Here is a 15573-nt window from a genome sequence, read left to right as displayed (position 1 = left end):
AGAAGATTTGTAATGCTTGTCTGTTATATATGCCCCCTAGTGGCACAGCGGCATGTCTGCGGACTTACAACGCTAGAAACTGGGTTTCGATACCCATGGTGGGCAGAGTACAGATAGCCATTGTGTAGCTTTGTGCTTAATTATAAGCAAAAAACAAACTCTTATATATAAATAACTTATCATCTCATCCCCTTATGACAGCTAAGTAGCCAATATATGCTATATTGTAATTATAATGGAGCTTGCGATGTATACGTCCAATTGAAATTTCCACAAAAATGATATGTTTCAGATTCAACCAATATAAATTACAAAAAAAGGAGTAAGTTTCAAATATAAAACAATCAAAAAGCAAACTGAAAAACAATTATTTGTTTTCCTTAGTGAAAATATCGTGAGTGTTGCAACAGGAAAGCAAGGCACTTTCATTGATAACTACGTTTACAAAGAAATATGTGAATAAAATCTACTCTGTGATGTAATGCTGTGATGATAGATAACTAAAATTTCAATAAAATCCTTTTTCTCATGGATTGTGAATTATTGAATGTCAACCATGAGTACATTGTTGTAGAACTGTTAGACAATTCCAGAAAAAGGCCGCAGGTCCAATATTTTTCCGCAGGATTTGTTTGTTGGAAGTTAAGCACAAAGCTACACAAAGGGCTATCTGTGCTCTGCCCACCACGGGTATCGAAACCCGGTTTCTAGCGTTGTAAGTCCGCAGACATGCCGCTGTGCCACTGGGGGGGGGGGGGGCTTTCCGCAGGAACTAGCAGTTATACCTGCCCGGAGGGCGGATATTTCTGCTAGTTAAAAATAATGGAACAATATGAAAATACTTTTTTTCACCAATTTCGGCTACGTTATGGGGCGCTGCGTTAGTTGTTGGATATTGTTATGTTGTCACCGAAAAGTAAAAAGTAAGATTAAGGAAAAAGATGTGGCTGAATTACGAATTTAAGATATTTTTCATTCTAATTCACAGTTTGGTATGTTCCACTTTACAGTACCTAATAATTTAGTGTCAGCTCTGTTTAAGCGTTAAGTTTTTACTGATAATACTTCTGTTAGTGTTATATTTTGAAACTTAGACTCCAACGTGTTGACACGGAAACTTCCGTATGCGTAAGTTTGACCAAAAAAATTACACTCGGTCGGGCATGCAGTTCAATGTGCTCTGTAATAATTTTCCTAAGGGAGGGTGTGAAACGACAGCTTTGAAGGACCAAACGGTCTCTTGTTTTCCATAGGTTATGTTCATAGCCATAGTTTGCAAAGTATGCTCTAATTATTATTTTTTATGCAAATAAGAAAAAGCAAAGTCCAAGCACTGGTCCTAGAGACAGTCCACTAATAGTAATATTAATAATAGTAATCTTATTATAATGGAGCTTGAGATGTAAACGCCCAAAATAAGGATCACGGAAACTACCACACCGATCATCACCAATCATAACTGGGTAATATTTTTATAGCTGAGTAATAAATAAAACAATTGAAATTTCACAAAAATGATATGTTTCAGATTTAACCAATAAAAATTACAGAAAAACGAGTAAGTTTCAAATAGAATACAAACTTGAAAAATGATTTGTTTTTCTTCAGTGAACATCTCATGAGTGTTGCAACGGAAAAGCAAGACACTTTCATTAATAACTGCATCTACAAAGAAATACTTCAATAGAATCTACTTTGTTACTCTATTACTTTAGTTAAAACATTATGGTATTACAGGAAATATATGTAATTGGATTGAAGAATGTCTCATAGATTTCAATGTGTCACAGTCAATGGAGAAAAAGTCTGGGTGGAAGAAGTTATTAGTGGTGTTCCCTAGGCCTCGGTGCTTGGACTGATCTTGTTTGCTATATTCATTAATGATCTACCTAAGAATATCAAATCATCATGCAAAATTTTTGCTGATGATTTTAAAATATATAATTCAGTAAGAACTAAAGACCAGGTTGAAGGGTTATGGTCTGATCTCAAGATATTAACAAATTGATCAAAGAAATGGATGTTGGATTTAATATTGAAAAGTGTAAAGTTATGCATTTGGGAATAAGTAATACCAAGCAAGTTTATTTCATGAATAGGTTTAAGCTAATTGTTACAGATACTGTAGTGGCCACCAAGGGGAATTGAAGCCCTGATTTTAGTGTTGTAAATCCCATTGTCCCACTGGGGGGAATTTTAATTTTTTTTTTTGGTTAGATCATTAGGGCATATTGCAGCTCTCGAAATGTTATAGTCTTAGACAGAAATAAAACATGGCTCTTCTTTAAAGGGTTGCCAACCCCTGCCATAGTCTTTCCACTTCTTTCATGGACATGGTTTCTCAGGTTTGTTACATACTCTGTCTATCTCCTGTGTTGCTTTTCTTTGCCTTCTCTTCTCCAATTGACCCTTTCTTTTGACTATTATGTTTTTCCTCCTCCTCCTGAACAAATTTTATCCCACTTTGTTCTAGTGCCAGCATGTCTCGTCCTCCTCTCTTGGTTGATACACATGCCTTAGCTTATCATTTCCCTGAGGGTTTTTGACAGATAATCATTCACTTATCTTCTCTACTTTGAAGCATTTATCTTCCTTGATCTTATCACTTCATATTTGGTTGCTCTGCTGCTGGGATTTGTTGGCGAGGAATGCTCTGCTCACTCTTTCCACATAAATCCTTTAGTCACTGTGGCTAATGCAGTGAAATAGCATTAGCCACACCATGTAAAGTATTAAACTTGTGTTAGTGGGTATATTGAAGCTGTTGAATGTAAATGTATTATATTTGAGGTACTAATAGTAGTATAATGAAGCTGTGAATCTAAGAAGGATAACTTTGAGGCGTCTATTATCAAAGCAACCATACCATCAACATTTATACTACATAATATATATGTATATATATATACATAAAAGACAAGAAGTTTTATCTTCAGGAACTTTTTTATGTTGTAATATAATACAAGAACAAGATTAGACGTAAACTAAATGACTACTAGTATGTAGCATTGCACTGGTAATAATCATCAATACTGATTTACATAAAAATTTATATGACTAAGATATTGAGTAATACTTTGTTGCAATACTGTAAAATTGTATTAAACATGCAACAAAAGCTCTGACAAAATCTTGATGTAATCATGAAAAACACTTTATGTTTGAAAACCTGTAGCCAAAAAGAGATCCATTGGAGAGTCACACACTTTATGGGACTCGGTAGTCAGGGTTTGCAACCCGTCCAGTCCTTTGTCCATGGATAACTGTGGATGCTTCTGAGACTCGGAGGCTGAGCTTCCCTCTTTGTTACTCTGTCAGACTGGCCTTCATCACAGCTGCATAACCTCTTCTGTCCTTGGTAGCATTCCTCAAAAGTTTTCTCAAAGTCAAAAAACTCTAATGGTTTAGAGTGCAAGGACAATGTAATCAATGTCTCAACATGACCCACATGAAGCATGTTACAAGCATCGGTTTTAATATGATTATAGATGCTAACCCCTCTCTTGCAATTAACTGAGGTAACTGGGATTGTAAGTCCAATACAAGCCAGTTTGCTCAGGTTTGGTAAACCTGTGGTGTCATGAAGAAAGCCTTTGTAAAATGCTGCCAAATCCTTGTTCTTGAATTGTTCCTGTTGCATTACATTCTTCAATAGAACCCACTCAACTTTGGCTAATGATGTATCTATAAATCTTAACCTTAATTTATTTTAACCTCACTGGTTTCCCATCCATCTCAATCTTCTTCTTTACCTATTTCTGTCTCCCATCCTCCTACTTCCTCTCCTCTCCCTTCCCATTTCTCTGCTCCCATCCATTCTTCTGCTGCTTGTAGACTTCAGTGCCATCAGTCTCAGTGATAACTATCCTCTAGGCTCTGTGACAGTAGGAGCCTGTTTAGTTTAGTCAGAGAGCCTTACCCCTTGTGTTTCTGCTCCTCCTCCCTTTTCTTCTATTCCCATTACTTTCCTACCTCTAAGAGATCCATAGGCAGTGTTGGACTTATTGGTCAAAGATGCTATTGAATGTGTTTTCCATCCTTCTCTAGGATTTTATTCCCATCTGTTTGTCATTCCCAAGAAAATACCTTTTTTACACACAGTCGGTTTCTCAACCTACCTTGATTTACCATGGATACTTTTCTTACCTTGCAGTGGTCTTTTGCTCCATGACTTTGTATGTCCAAGGTGAACGTTTAGGAGGCTTAATTTCACTTTCCCATTTCCCCTGCATCTAGATTTTACCTTTTGGTTTCTTCATCAAGGTAAAGTTTATCAGTTCCTCACTTTCTCTTATATTGGCCCTAAAATTTTCATTTGATAAAGTGTCTCATTGATTGTACTGTGTGCTTTGATGTGATGTTCAGTGGTTGTCAAGCTTACTTTGAAGTTGTGCATGCTTTTGCTCATCACATTCATTCCACCATTATATAGACTACTGGCTTTCTTTAGCTTCATCTCAGCAGGCCTCCTACAGCCATACTCTTCTCCTCCTTTAGGAGGTGGCTCACCTTGGCTGGATAGTCAAGCTAGAGAAGTCTCATCTCACAGTCATTTAATATCTGGTTCATTTGGGTGTGTTCTTAAACTCGCATCTCAGCAGGGTCCAGCCTTCTCCACTTCATCTGAGGGACATGGAGTGTTTGGTTTCCACTGTTCTATCCTTTCCTTCTCTCCATGGATGGGAGGTTCTTTCTCTTTTAGAGGCTTGGACTTTTATGGAATCCCATATCCCCTTGGTCATGCTCACATATGTTTTTTGCAGTGGATTGCCCATGATCAGTGGAAACTTCCTTGAGATCCCTTGTCCTCCTTCATTCATGTTCCTCCTTCCCTCCACACCAGTTTCACCTTTTCCTCCCTCTTATTCGGATTGGCATCTTTTTACAGATGTTTTCCTGATAAGATGGGGTGCTTATTTCAACTCTGGAGATTTTGCATTGATTCTCCCCAGACAAATCAATCTATTGGAACTTTTGGTAGTTCATTGAGCTTTGACTCATTTTCTCATATTGGTACATGGCTGTCTGGCTATGATCGATATGGACAATTCCACTGTGGTTTCCTATATCAATTACCAGTAGGGCACACAGTTTGTCACTCTCTGTTTCCATACCCTTGACCTTCTAGGCCCATTATTAATAAGTATGACTAGTAGTTTTTGTCATGTTCCAGGTACTCAGAATCTTGTAGTGGATTATCTCTCAAGGCCTGACACAATTTTTCTCACAGACTGTTCCTTCAATCCTAAGGTTTTCGACTGGCTTTGCTCTCATTTGGACACCCCTCTAATCAAAGCCTTTGCCACTTATCATAATAACAAGCTTCCCCTTTTTTGATTTCCTGTTCCACATCAATCAGCTCTGGCTGTGGATGCATTCAGTCAAAACTGGCTAAACTTCTCTCTCTGAGCTTACCACCCTATTCTCCTCCCTCATGTTCTCTACCTCATATGGCATACTGTTTGTTGGGTCCTTCTTGTGGCACCCTATTGGCCAGCTAAAGCATGGTTTCCACTGTTGAGCCTTCTCCAACCCTCCCCTCTTCTTCCTCTATCTCTTTTTCTTCTTCATCAGCCACATTCCTCCCTCTTCCATCTACCAGTGTCATCAGTGTGACTTCACGCATGGGATTTGTCTGGTCTCTTGGACTATTTTCGTGTGTAGCTTTTGTTCTTTCTCGTTCTATTCACCCATCCTTCCTCCTTTTCCATCTGTAAAAATGGTGTATCTTTTGCAGTTGGTCACTGCATCATTCTTTCTCTCATTCTCATCCTTAAGTTCCCATTTCTCTAAATTATTTATGTAGCTTTTTCACCAGGATTTATCAGTGTTGACCATCACTAGTTACTGAGTGGGTCTCTCTAATACTTTCAGATTCTCCTGTTACTGTCAATTTTATCTCCCTGGTCCTCACTGTGCTCTTCTGTTCCTTTCACTATCTTCATCCTCTCCATTCTTCTGTCTATCCCAATTGAGACTGGAATGTTGTTCTTCGTGCTTTTGCCTTTCTTCCATTTGAACCTTTGGCCTTCTCTTCTTTATACCATCTCTCTCTTAACACTCTCATTATGGGCTCGGTCAGTTTGACCAACCATGTGACCTTTTTGTACTCGTTTAAAGTTTTTATACATTTAATACTTATAATTCTCAATATAGTTCGTATATTTTCACGAAATTTGGCAGTCTTTCAGTTAATATTACAAGTCTTTCACATACAAAAAGTCATATTTCTTAGTGAAATATTTTGAATAGTCCATGTGCAAAGTAATTTTCATGATGAAATTAAAAATACTATTCCTCATCTCAAAAATCTCAAATTTCCTTTGTGTAATCCCTAAAACCTCCTAAATGAATTTCAAACATTTTTTTTCAGTAAAACTTTATAGTTTATCTGTTATTTTATCTACCATATCTCAAAATGGGATTGGTCAATTCAATCAACCTCATAACTACCAAAAAAAATCGATATAAACCTAAATTAACCTTTTTTCTTTCTAGAATGACTTCAAGTTGTAACATGAAACTACATTCGTTTATCCTAAGTAGCTCTAAGTTTGTAACAGTATACATCTATTTATAATTAAATTTTATTGTTATATTGCCCTTTGAACTGTGTCTAACTACTATCTACACCATAAAAAGTTGTAAATCACTCAGAGAACGTGCAGGTCACGTTATGCTATCGAATTACGTTACCCACGAGCTGCTATCATGTGTGCCTCATAATATTTTAATTATATTATTATTATTACTTATTTTACCTAATCTAGTCTTAAATAACTTAAAAAGATCTGTATTTTTGATTTTAGTTACTTTTATATTAATAAATAAAGAATAAATATGAAAAACAAGAAATAAAATACTTAACTAATCTTCCTTTTTCTTGCCATTGGGTTTTGAGGAGAGTTAACCTTAACTTTTTATAGTACTAATAGTAATGTACTTAATAATTTTTATTTGATTGAATAATGCACCAAAAACATAGACTAATAACATGCAAAAAGTAGACAATTTCCCCTAACTCAAAATTTTTCTGGCTTTCTAATTATGTGAAAAGAGCTGTTACAAATTCATCCAAGCTAGCTATTAACTTTCCCATGGGAATGATATTCTGTTCAGAACACAATGTTATACAATACATCATTTGATAGATGAAAACCATAACTTTTTATTGGTTATAGGTAATATATAATGAAGTGTAAGAGAGAACTATCAACGAATTGTGAAAGGGAGGATGTGACAGGAGGGGGTCTGATTTTCTATCCGATAGCTCTGCGCAGTAAAGGATACCTGGGGCAATGGGGTTAAAACCTATTTCCTCTCCCTTTTTGCCAGTGATTATCGATGTTTTGACATATATGCCATCGATTCTTCATACTTTCTTTTCCATCATTCCTATATCCTTCTCTATCCTGATTGTGATATTTTTCCCTAAAATTTCTGCAGCATGAAAAGGTGACAGTGTGTTCGCTCATATGTATATCCTGTCTATTTCTCATTTTTATTCTTGCTTTGATCATGATTGCCTGCTCTGTCCTATTCATGCAGCCTGTTGTTATTTGGCCTGCACTGCTACCATTCATGATTCCCATTCCTGTTTCTTCATTCTTTGGAATCCCTTTTCCACCTTTGTTCTTTTTTCCATTACTTTTAATCTGTTGGGTGTATTTCCCTTGTATGGGGATGCTCATCAGCATTTCCATGTGTCCTTATATAAAATCTAGTACCTTACACTCTCTGTGGCTGCTCACTTTCATCATCTGTTGAAGGAGATTCTTTGGGCTGGTATGTAGACAGCCCCTGACACTTTTGTTGCACACCATCTCCATCATCTGGCTGTTTCTTCTTCATCGAGCTATTGGCTGCCACTGGTTGCCATTCTACACACCTTTTACCGACTGTGACTGTGTGAGTTATGCTTCTTTTCCCTTTCCAGGGCCATCTCATACTTCACTGAATCCTGCTAAGTGGCAAGTGGTGCCTGCTAGGATATACTTATCCAAATTGCACAATATAGGGCCATCAAGACCTGCAATGGCTCTCACTTATGAGATGGAGTGTTCCACAAGACTGTTAAAGGTATCCTTGCAGTACTCATTCTCTTAAACAAGGCCCAATCCAGACCATACCTACTCATGGACTATCATGATTACAGCAGGCAGTTGATCCCTGTCCATCTTCATGCCTAGTTTCAAATCTAGTGCTGGCCTTCTTTTAGAAATATGGTTTTCTTGGTCACCTGTTGCACTGTCTTATGGTAATGCACTCATTTGGGCTTCCTAATGTGCTTTCTCCTCCTTTTTCTTCTAGTGGAACATGGGACTCTTTGCCACTCACCAGTTTTATGCTGATAAGGTGGTGGACCATGGAGAATTCCTCCTTAGTATAACGAATTCCACTCAGTAGAGAGTAGGGCAGTGGAGTTCTGTGTGTGTGTAGTACAGTTCATCCCTCTGGCTGGCTTCCCCATCCTACTGCTGCCCAGATGTAGAGTTCCTGGGTGGTCTGGTGTTGGATTGGCACAGGACCTGCCAACAATAAGCCCTCACTCAGTGCACAGGGTGGATGTTACTTTCCCATTTTACTTCACTGGGATCCTCCTTTTACCGGGGACTGGATGGCAAATTCTTGAATCTGCCTGGTTTTGGACTGGAGTTGATCCACCATGTATGGTCTGATGCATCCTAGCCACACTACAAAAATAGTACTTCTGTGAGCCTGATGCAAGTTCTGGACTGTGCTTGTAATTTCTGTCCTATCTAGCAATACATCCCTTCTTTATGGATGAAGAGTTTACCTTTGTACAGATGGGGTGTGGATCTCTCCATGGGTTCTCTTCAGGCACTTCCTGAAGGGAACTTGTACGAGTAGATTTTGCATCAGTCCCTCTACCACTTCACTGTGGGATTCTAGCCATATGTAAGGAGAGGTTACATATCATATTGAAAGTTAACATTTTCCAACACTGAAAATGTATTTCTGATAGATACTTACCTCTTGCATGCTTTCTTGCCTAATCTCAAATCGATGATTGAATAGTTAGTATAGAGGGTGTCAGATGCACTAGCAGGGTGTGTCACATTCCTATTGGTGGAAGGTTGTCACATGCTCATTTTCATGCAACAATGTAACAGTATCACTTGAAAACATGCAAGTTTAGGTAGGAGCCTCAATGTTAGTAGTAAGCGAAAAGTTTGCATATAGAGGGCAACATTGAATCAGGAAAGCTTTATGTGAGAAGAGATTAGAATATATCAGAAATACATTTTCAGTGTTGGAAAATGTTAACTTTGATGTTAGAAAATTCTGAAGTAGAGTATTGGAAGTCAGACACATCATGTGACACAGAAAAATAAATATTGAAAATTTATTTAAATATTTGCTTTTGAAATTAAAACTGATTTAATGCATATACACTAAGAGGTTTTATAGCCAATATGACTGTCTAGTAGCTTCTGTCTCTGCTTGTCAACTAACTTTTGAAACAGTATCTTGCATATATCTACCAGTTAATGGAAATGCTGTGTTTATGTTGTCCTTTTGTGGAGAAAATTTACTTATAATTTTTATTTTTTGAAGCAAGATATGTTTGGTACTTAATAAATGATATGTTAGTGTATAAAATTATGACTTGATTTTCTTCAGAAAAGCCTCTTTAACTAATGAATAGGATCATTCTTTGTAAGTTGTATTTAATGCTTTACTTATAAAGTGAAACTGTAAACACATGGTTATGAAGTTAGATTAAATTATAAGTTTTAAGACTTTGTTACTATAATGTCATGTTGATCTACATCATATCATTACACCCTCTGATTTCACTTCATGGAACTATTAACACGTTTTCTATACAACTTCCATAGTCATGACATCTTTAGCCTGTCATGGCACCAGCACCCTCTGGTTCAACTTTGTGGAACTACAATGTCATGCATAGCAATGTTCTCTTTATCTTTTGCCTGTCCTAGCAATGCGCTATCTGGTGACATTTAGGTGCACTATGATGCCATGCCTATCAATGCTCTCTCTGTATTTTGCACTTAGTGGAACTATGATGTCATCATCTCTGATGTGTATGACATCATCGTCTCTACCCCTTCCTTATTGTCTGAGGTCAACACACGTATGTATCACCCTGTGGTGGCGTGCTTGGCAAGTGCTGCCTTAACTACTGATTGGAATAATTTTTCCCTAATGAATAGTGAAAGTTGCACTTTCTGCTGAGATATTTCTTTCAGATGTTCTAGCTGATATCAAGAAATATGAAGAAATTTCATATGTCTGTTTAGAGAATATAGGCTTGAAATAGTCTTTTAGAGATGGTATAATGATGTATTTCTGATTATGAGATTATGAAATCAGTTGGACTTCATTGTTCAGTAGTTGTTGGTTTTTAACTTTCCAGTTGAAAGTCATAATACAAGTCATTATATGATTATTATTTTTGTATTTACATTTCATATTATTTATTTAAAATGTTAGTGACTGTTATGTACTGTTACCTTTGATTTTTCAGTTTCTTCACTTTGTGAACAATCCTAGAAGATGGAACAAATAATATGAAGACTTTGAAGTTTGGAGATTTATTAGAGTCCTGTTTGTTTTACTGAATTAAATTACAGTGCAAGTTAACAATGGCAGATTTTCTAAGAACTTTTATACTTATTTCTAGATTTGCTGTAAAATGGATGTCATTTGTCATGATGTGTTTAAGTTGGGCAGTAGGCATCAGCAATACTGCTCAGAGAAAAGAGAATTACCTGCCGGATTATAATGTTTACCATAACCTTTCTAAGATATACTCTGAAATATCAGAGATAGCTGAAAGAAACCCATTTTACATGCAGCTTGATAATACTTATGTCTCTAGACATGGACGTTCTCAGCTTTTACTACACATTTCCAATTTCTCAGATAGTCATGAACCTAATGAAAATGGACAACCTCAGTGGACACCATCCAAAGTGAGAATTCTCTTTTCCTTTGGAGAACATGCTAGAGAATTTTTTCCCATTGAAAGCCTTTTTCATCTTCTCAGAAATTTAACTCGGGGAATTCATGCTGTTAGAGACTCTCCAGAAGAGCTGTTCAGTAGAAAGCTGCTTTCCAAAGTAGATTTGTTCATCATTGTCATGCTGAATCCTGATGGCAGAGAATATATCGAAAAAACCCATAATTACTGTTGGAGAGGAACAAGCACAGGAGTAGATGTGAATCGAAACTTCAACTGGAACTATGGAGGAGAAGGAAGTGCTTCAGAAACTGGATCTGAGGAACTGAGGGGACCACAGCCATTTTCTGGTATGATTCTTGGCCTTTTGTTGTTACAGAAATATATATGTGTTAATATTTATGTCATAAGTCTGCAATGTTTCTTTGACAGTTCTTTCTAAATTTCATTGTTTTATTTTTTATCTTGAAACTTAAATGATGGTTAAGAATTTTTGTACCTTGATAATTTACAGAGATACTCTTACACTAAGGATTGTTTTTAGAATCATCATAGATTTTTCTATGGCTAGACAGATATTCATATATATATAACAATTTTAATATCAAGTACTGTAAGTGGTTAGGTTAGTTCAACTATGAAAAGTAAAATTAATTTCTTATCAAAGGTGGTACTTTTTACAGTTACATGTACATAAATATATATAGTTACTTATGTTAAAAAATATAATGTAAATTTACATTTAAATGAGAAAATGCAGTAAATAAACTTTGCATGTGCCCTAATACTGAAGTCGTTTGCAGTTTTTCAAATCCCTATTGTTTATTTGATATCACCTAGGGTGATAATAATATTAGTTTCTTATGTTTTCTCAAGTAATTGATTAAAGCTTACTCATATTCAGATTTTTATGGAAAAGGTAAATTAGATATTACATTCATCTATATACTGCACACATAGCTGCTGCTTGTAAAAAGTTCAAATTCCACATTACCTTCTATCATATTTCTTAAAATATTTGCCACTCATTTGCATTCTCTCTAAGAAATTTGTTTTTCCCATGTTTCACGTTTTAATGAAATCAATCAAAAAATTATTCACAATACCGTTTGCGCTCTTTACAAAATTTCTTACTTTACTTTTTGAAAATTGAATTGGTCTTTCCTTTTACTCCCGATCAACAATCAAATATATTTTCTTGAAATATAAATAACATGAATGGATTGAAATATTTAATTTAATTACCTCAAAATAAACCTTTATTTCGGTGCAATATTGAAATTAGCTTGAATTCTTCATAACCTCTGAATAGTGGTTGACCCAATGGATCCTGGTGGTCTGGTATGAACTAAAGTTTGACATTGATACCTCACATAGGTAGATATATATGTGAAGATTTATAATTTTCTTATTTATTGTACCATTTAAAATAAGTTCAGATGGTGACTAATAAATTATTTTGTTAATGTGACAAGCTTTATCGATTTGTAGTATTCAAATGAAGATTTATGTTAGTGGTAGAAGATCTCTGCTAGAGTAGGTTGAAACTCTTTACACTATCCTAAATGAACTGCTATGTTATCTGCTTGAAGCTGGTAGCTTGCTTATGTGTTAAGTATATTTTGAACATAATTCTTGCTTTGGTATTATTTAAATTCCATATTCAGAAACATTTCTTATGGTAACCATTTATTTTTAAGAAGTTATTTTTTCTTCTTGTTACAGAACCAGAATGTTTTGTTTTATTGGACATTACCAAGAAATACAGTTTTGATGCTTTTGTTTCATTTCATTCAGGAATTCGGGAGATTTATGTACCATTTGCAGGTGAGTGAGGATCAAATGTAGTAATTCCTTGAATAACAGAGATTAGAAAAATTACCAGCACCACAATACTATAAACCACATATTAACCATTATTTAAAATTTATATCTTAAATCAGTATTTCAGAGAAATTAAGTTTTTTTATTTTAGACTGGATTAATAATATGAGTCCCCTCTTTAATGAAAGAATTGCATTGTTTGTTCACAACTATTTGGATAAAATAGTTTTTGTCTGTGAAAACATTTCGCTGCTTGTATTCTTATACTATGTTATCACATAAAATTTAAGGACACCAAGGGGCCTGTTGGTAAAATCGGGGCTGTCCCATCCATTAAACTAAACACAATCCAACTTGACTTTAAAAAAGACCCCAAAAAACTCACAAAGCAGCCCTTATCACTGAAATATTTCTAAGGCCTTTCCTTAGGCTCTCTTAAATTTACTGCATCCACAACATCTGAAGGCATCACATTCCAAAGGTCACACACCCTGTTAGGAAAATAAAATTTTCCTACCTGAAGATGATTTCTGTCCTACCAAAATTTATATTGTGTCCCCTAGTCCTACTATTCTGACCATTAAATATGAAGAAAAGATGATGAATTGACACTTTTAGTTCCTTTAACACTCTTAAACTCCTCAATCAGATCCTCTTTAACTCTTCATTTTTGAAGACAAAAATTTCAGATATCTTAACCTGTCTTTGTATGACAACCTTTCCATCAAAGGTATCATCCTAGTTGTTCTCCTTTGAAACCTTTACAACAATTCAATGTATTTCTTAAGGTAACAAGCCCAAGACTAAACACAGTACTCTAAAAATGGCCTAACCAGTGACCTATACAATGAAATTACAACTTTTTTAGAGACTTGTATTCAATATTTCTGTAGATACAACCTAAAATCCTAGTTTAAGAGCCTTATCAACCAAAACACAAAGATCTTTTTCTTCCATAACACTGTGAACTTTATTCCCATCCAAAGTATACTTATAATTTAGATTATGGTAACTGACATGCATTACCTTGATTTGCATATATTGTAATTAAAAGCCATCTTAGTCTTTTCCCTGATACAAAGGTCTGATGAATCATTTGCGTCTTAAAACCATTGTTTACCTTCATCAGAGTTTCCCTTGGTTTCATCCTGCTAAACCATAGTTCCACATATATTGAGTCCCAAAGTATATGCACTTGCATACTGATATGCAATATTCATGCACACACACAGTAATGGTGGGTGATCCCAAATAAGTAAACACCAAGATGACTGACATTATAATTAAACTTTGATTAAGTTGGAAGTAAATCATATTATGTTTCTGTTAAGCATAAAGTTGGTAGTCTTTCTAACTCTATTTTTATGTCTAACATATATCTAATATGAACATGTATAAATAAAACAAGTCTAATACTGTTAATTACATCAAGTGTATATAGATGATAAATTCAGTACTATATAACAAAAATGAAAAATGTGGCAACAAAACCAAACTGTCAAGAATGAAACTGAAAACTGTCACTAACAACAAAATTCAAAGTTATAATCTTTATCTATATTTATTTTACTTGGATTTGTTTGGATAATTATATATATATATACAGGCACACAATTGTAAAATATTGTACCTCTCCATTTCAGTCACATTCAGTGTACTATGATTGTTGTGTTCTGGATGTGAAACAACATTGTCTAGAAGACATAGATAGCAGGTAATAACTGTGTGACAAACATTTCTTATATATAAACAGTCTGCTGTCAAGATAAGTGATGATGATGTAGCATGAATACTTTTCAGGTCCTGTGACTGTTTAAATATGTTGTTTACTGTTAAATATAGATTCCGAGTCTAGAAGGCTGAAACGTAAACCAACTAACATTGAGTTAATGATGAAGCTAGCCAAAAAGATGGCAGAAATAACTGAGCCTCATTTTGTGTATGGTCAAGCATTTGTTGTTAATCAATACACTGCAGATGGCACCATCTTTGACTACATGGCCGGAATTAAGAAGGTAAGGTCTGATCAAAGTATGGTCATATATATTTTGTAAAAAGCATTAAAATTTTTTTTTGTTGTTTGTAATGATAAATTGCATAATAACAAGGCTTGGAGTATACTGCTATCATTAATGCTCTACTTCTATACAATGAAGGAAAACTGGTAGCAATATGTTTTTAGCTTTTAGAAGAAAGAAAGAGTTGGGAAAAAAAGAACAGAAGATTAGGTCATTGAAGACAATTCAACACATTGAGGTTACCTAACAAATAAAATTGTTCAATGAAAACATAACTTCTTACATCCATAAAAGTAGCTAAAACTGAAAGGAATTGAAACTAGCATTACACTATCTGGTTAACTATTCCATGGGTTAAGAACTCTAAGGGGGAAAACATTTTTGTCTAATAACCAGGTTTGACCTGGATTTCCAGAATTTATTTCTTCTGTTATTCAGGATTTAATACCCAAAATTTATCTTTTTATCATCTCAACAAACCTCTCATGGGCAGTTTATACAAGACCCTAATGTTTTTCAGCACCTGAATCCAGGGTTCTCAGCACCTGGGGGCAAAGACACTTTTGGTGCCCCCACCTCTGAAATGTTTTAATTATTTGTTTTGTGACTCATTACTCACTTAATGACAATAACATAAAGAATTAATTACCATCTTACACAGGCCTAAAATAAAGTCACAATATAACATCTCATGATATCACAACTATAAACCTGGAACTAATGAAGTATAGCCTACTAGGTGTACTTACATAACTTGTAAACCATTTGATATTTATATCA

General features: G+C 35.2%; 1 protein-coding gene across 1 annotated transcript in view; it reads left to right on the top strand.

Moving 5' to 3' along the window:
- The first annotated feature begins 903 nt into the window (after positions 1-903).
- LOC111088992 (carboxypeptidase A5-like) overlaps positions 904-15573 on the top strand; it is a 27597-nt gene continuing 12927 nt past the window's right edge. Inside the window, exons 1-4 of the mRNA XM_022400514.1 lie at positions 904-992; positions 10517-11301; positions 12677-12778; positions 14618-14790. Coding sequence (XP_022256222.1) covers positions 10635-11301; positions 12677-12778; positions 14618-14790 — 942 coding nt within the window. The 5' untranslated portion in view covers positions 904-992; positions 10517-10634. The remainder of the gene's footprint in view (positions 993-10516; positions 11302-12676; positions 12779-14617; positions 14791-15573) is intronic.

The sequence above is a fragment of the Limulus polyphemus genome, unplaced genomic scaffold (assembly GCF_000517525.1).
Source record: "Limulus polyphemus unplaced genomic scaffold, Limulus_polyphemus-2.1.2 Scaffold4951, whole genome shotgun sequence".
Classification (NCBI taxonomy): domain Eukaryota; kingdom Metazoa; phylum Arthropoda; class Merostomata; order Xiphosura; family Limulidae; genus Limulus; species Limulus polyphemus.
Note: the sequence above shows the minus strand (reverse complement) of the source record. Positions and strands in the feature narration are given on the sequence as shown.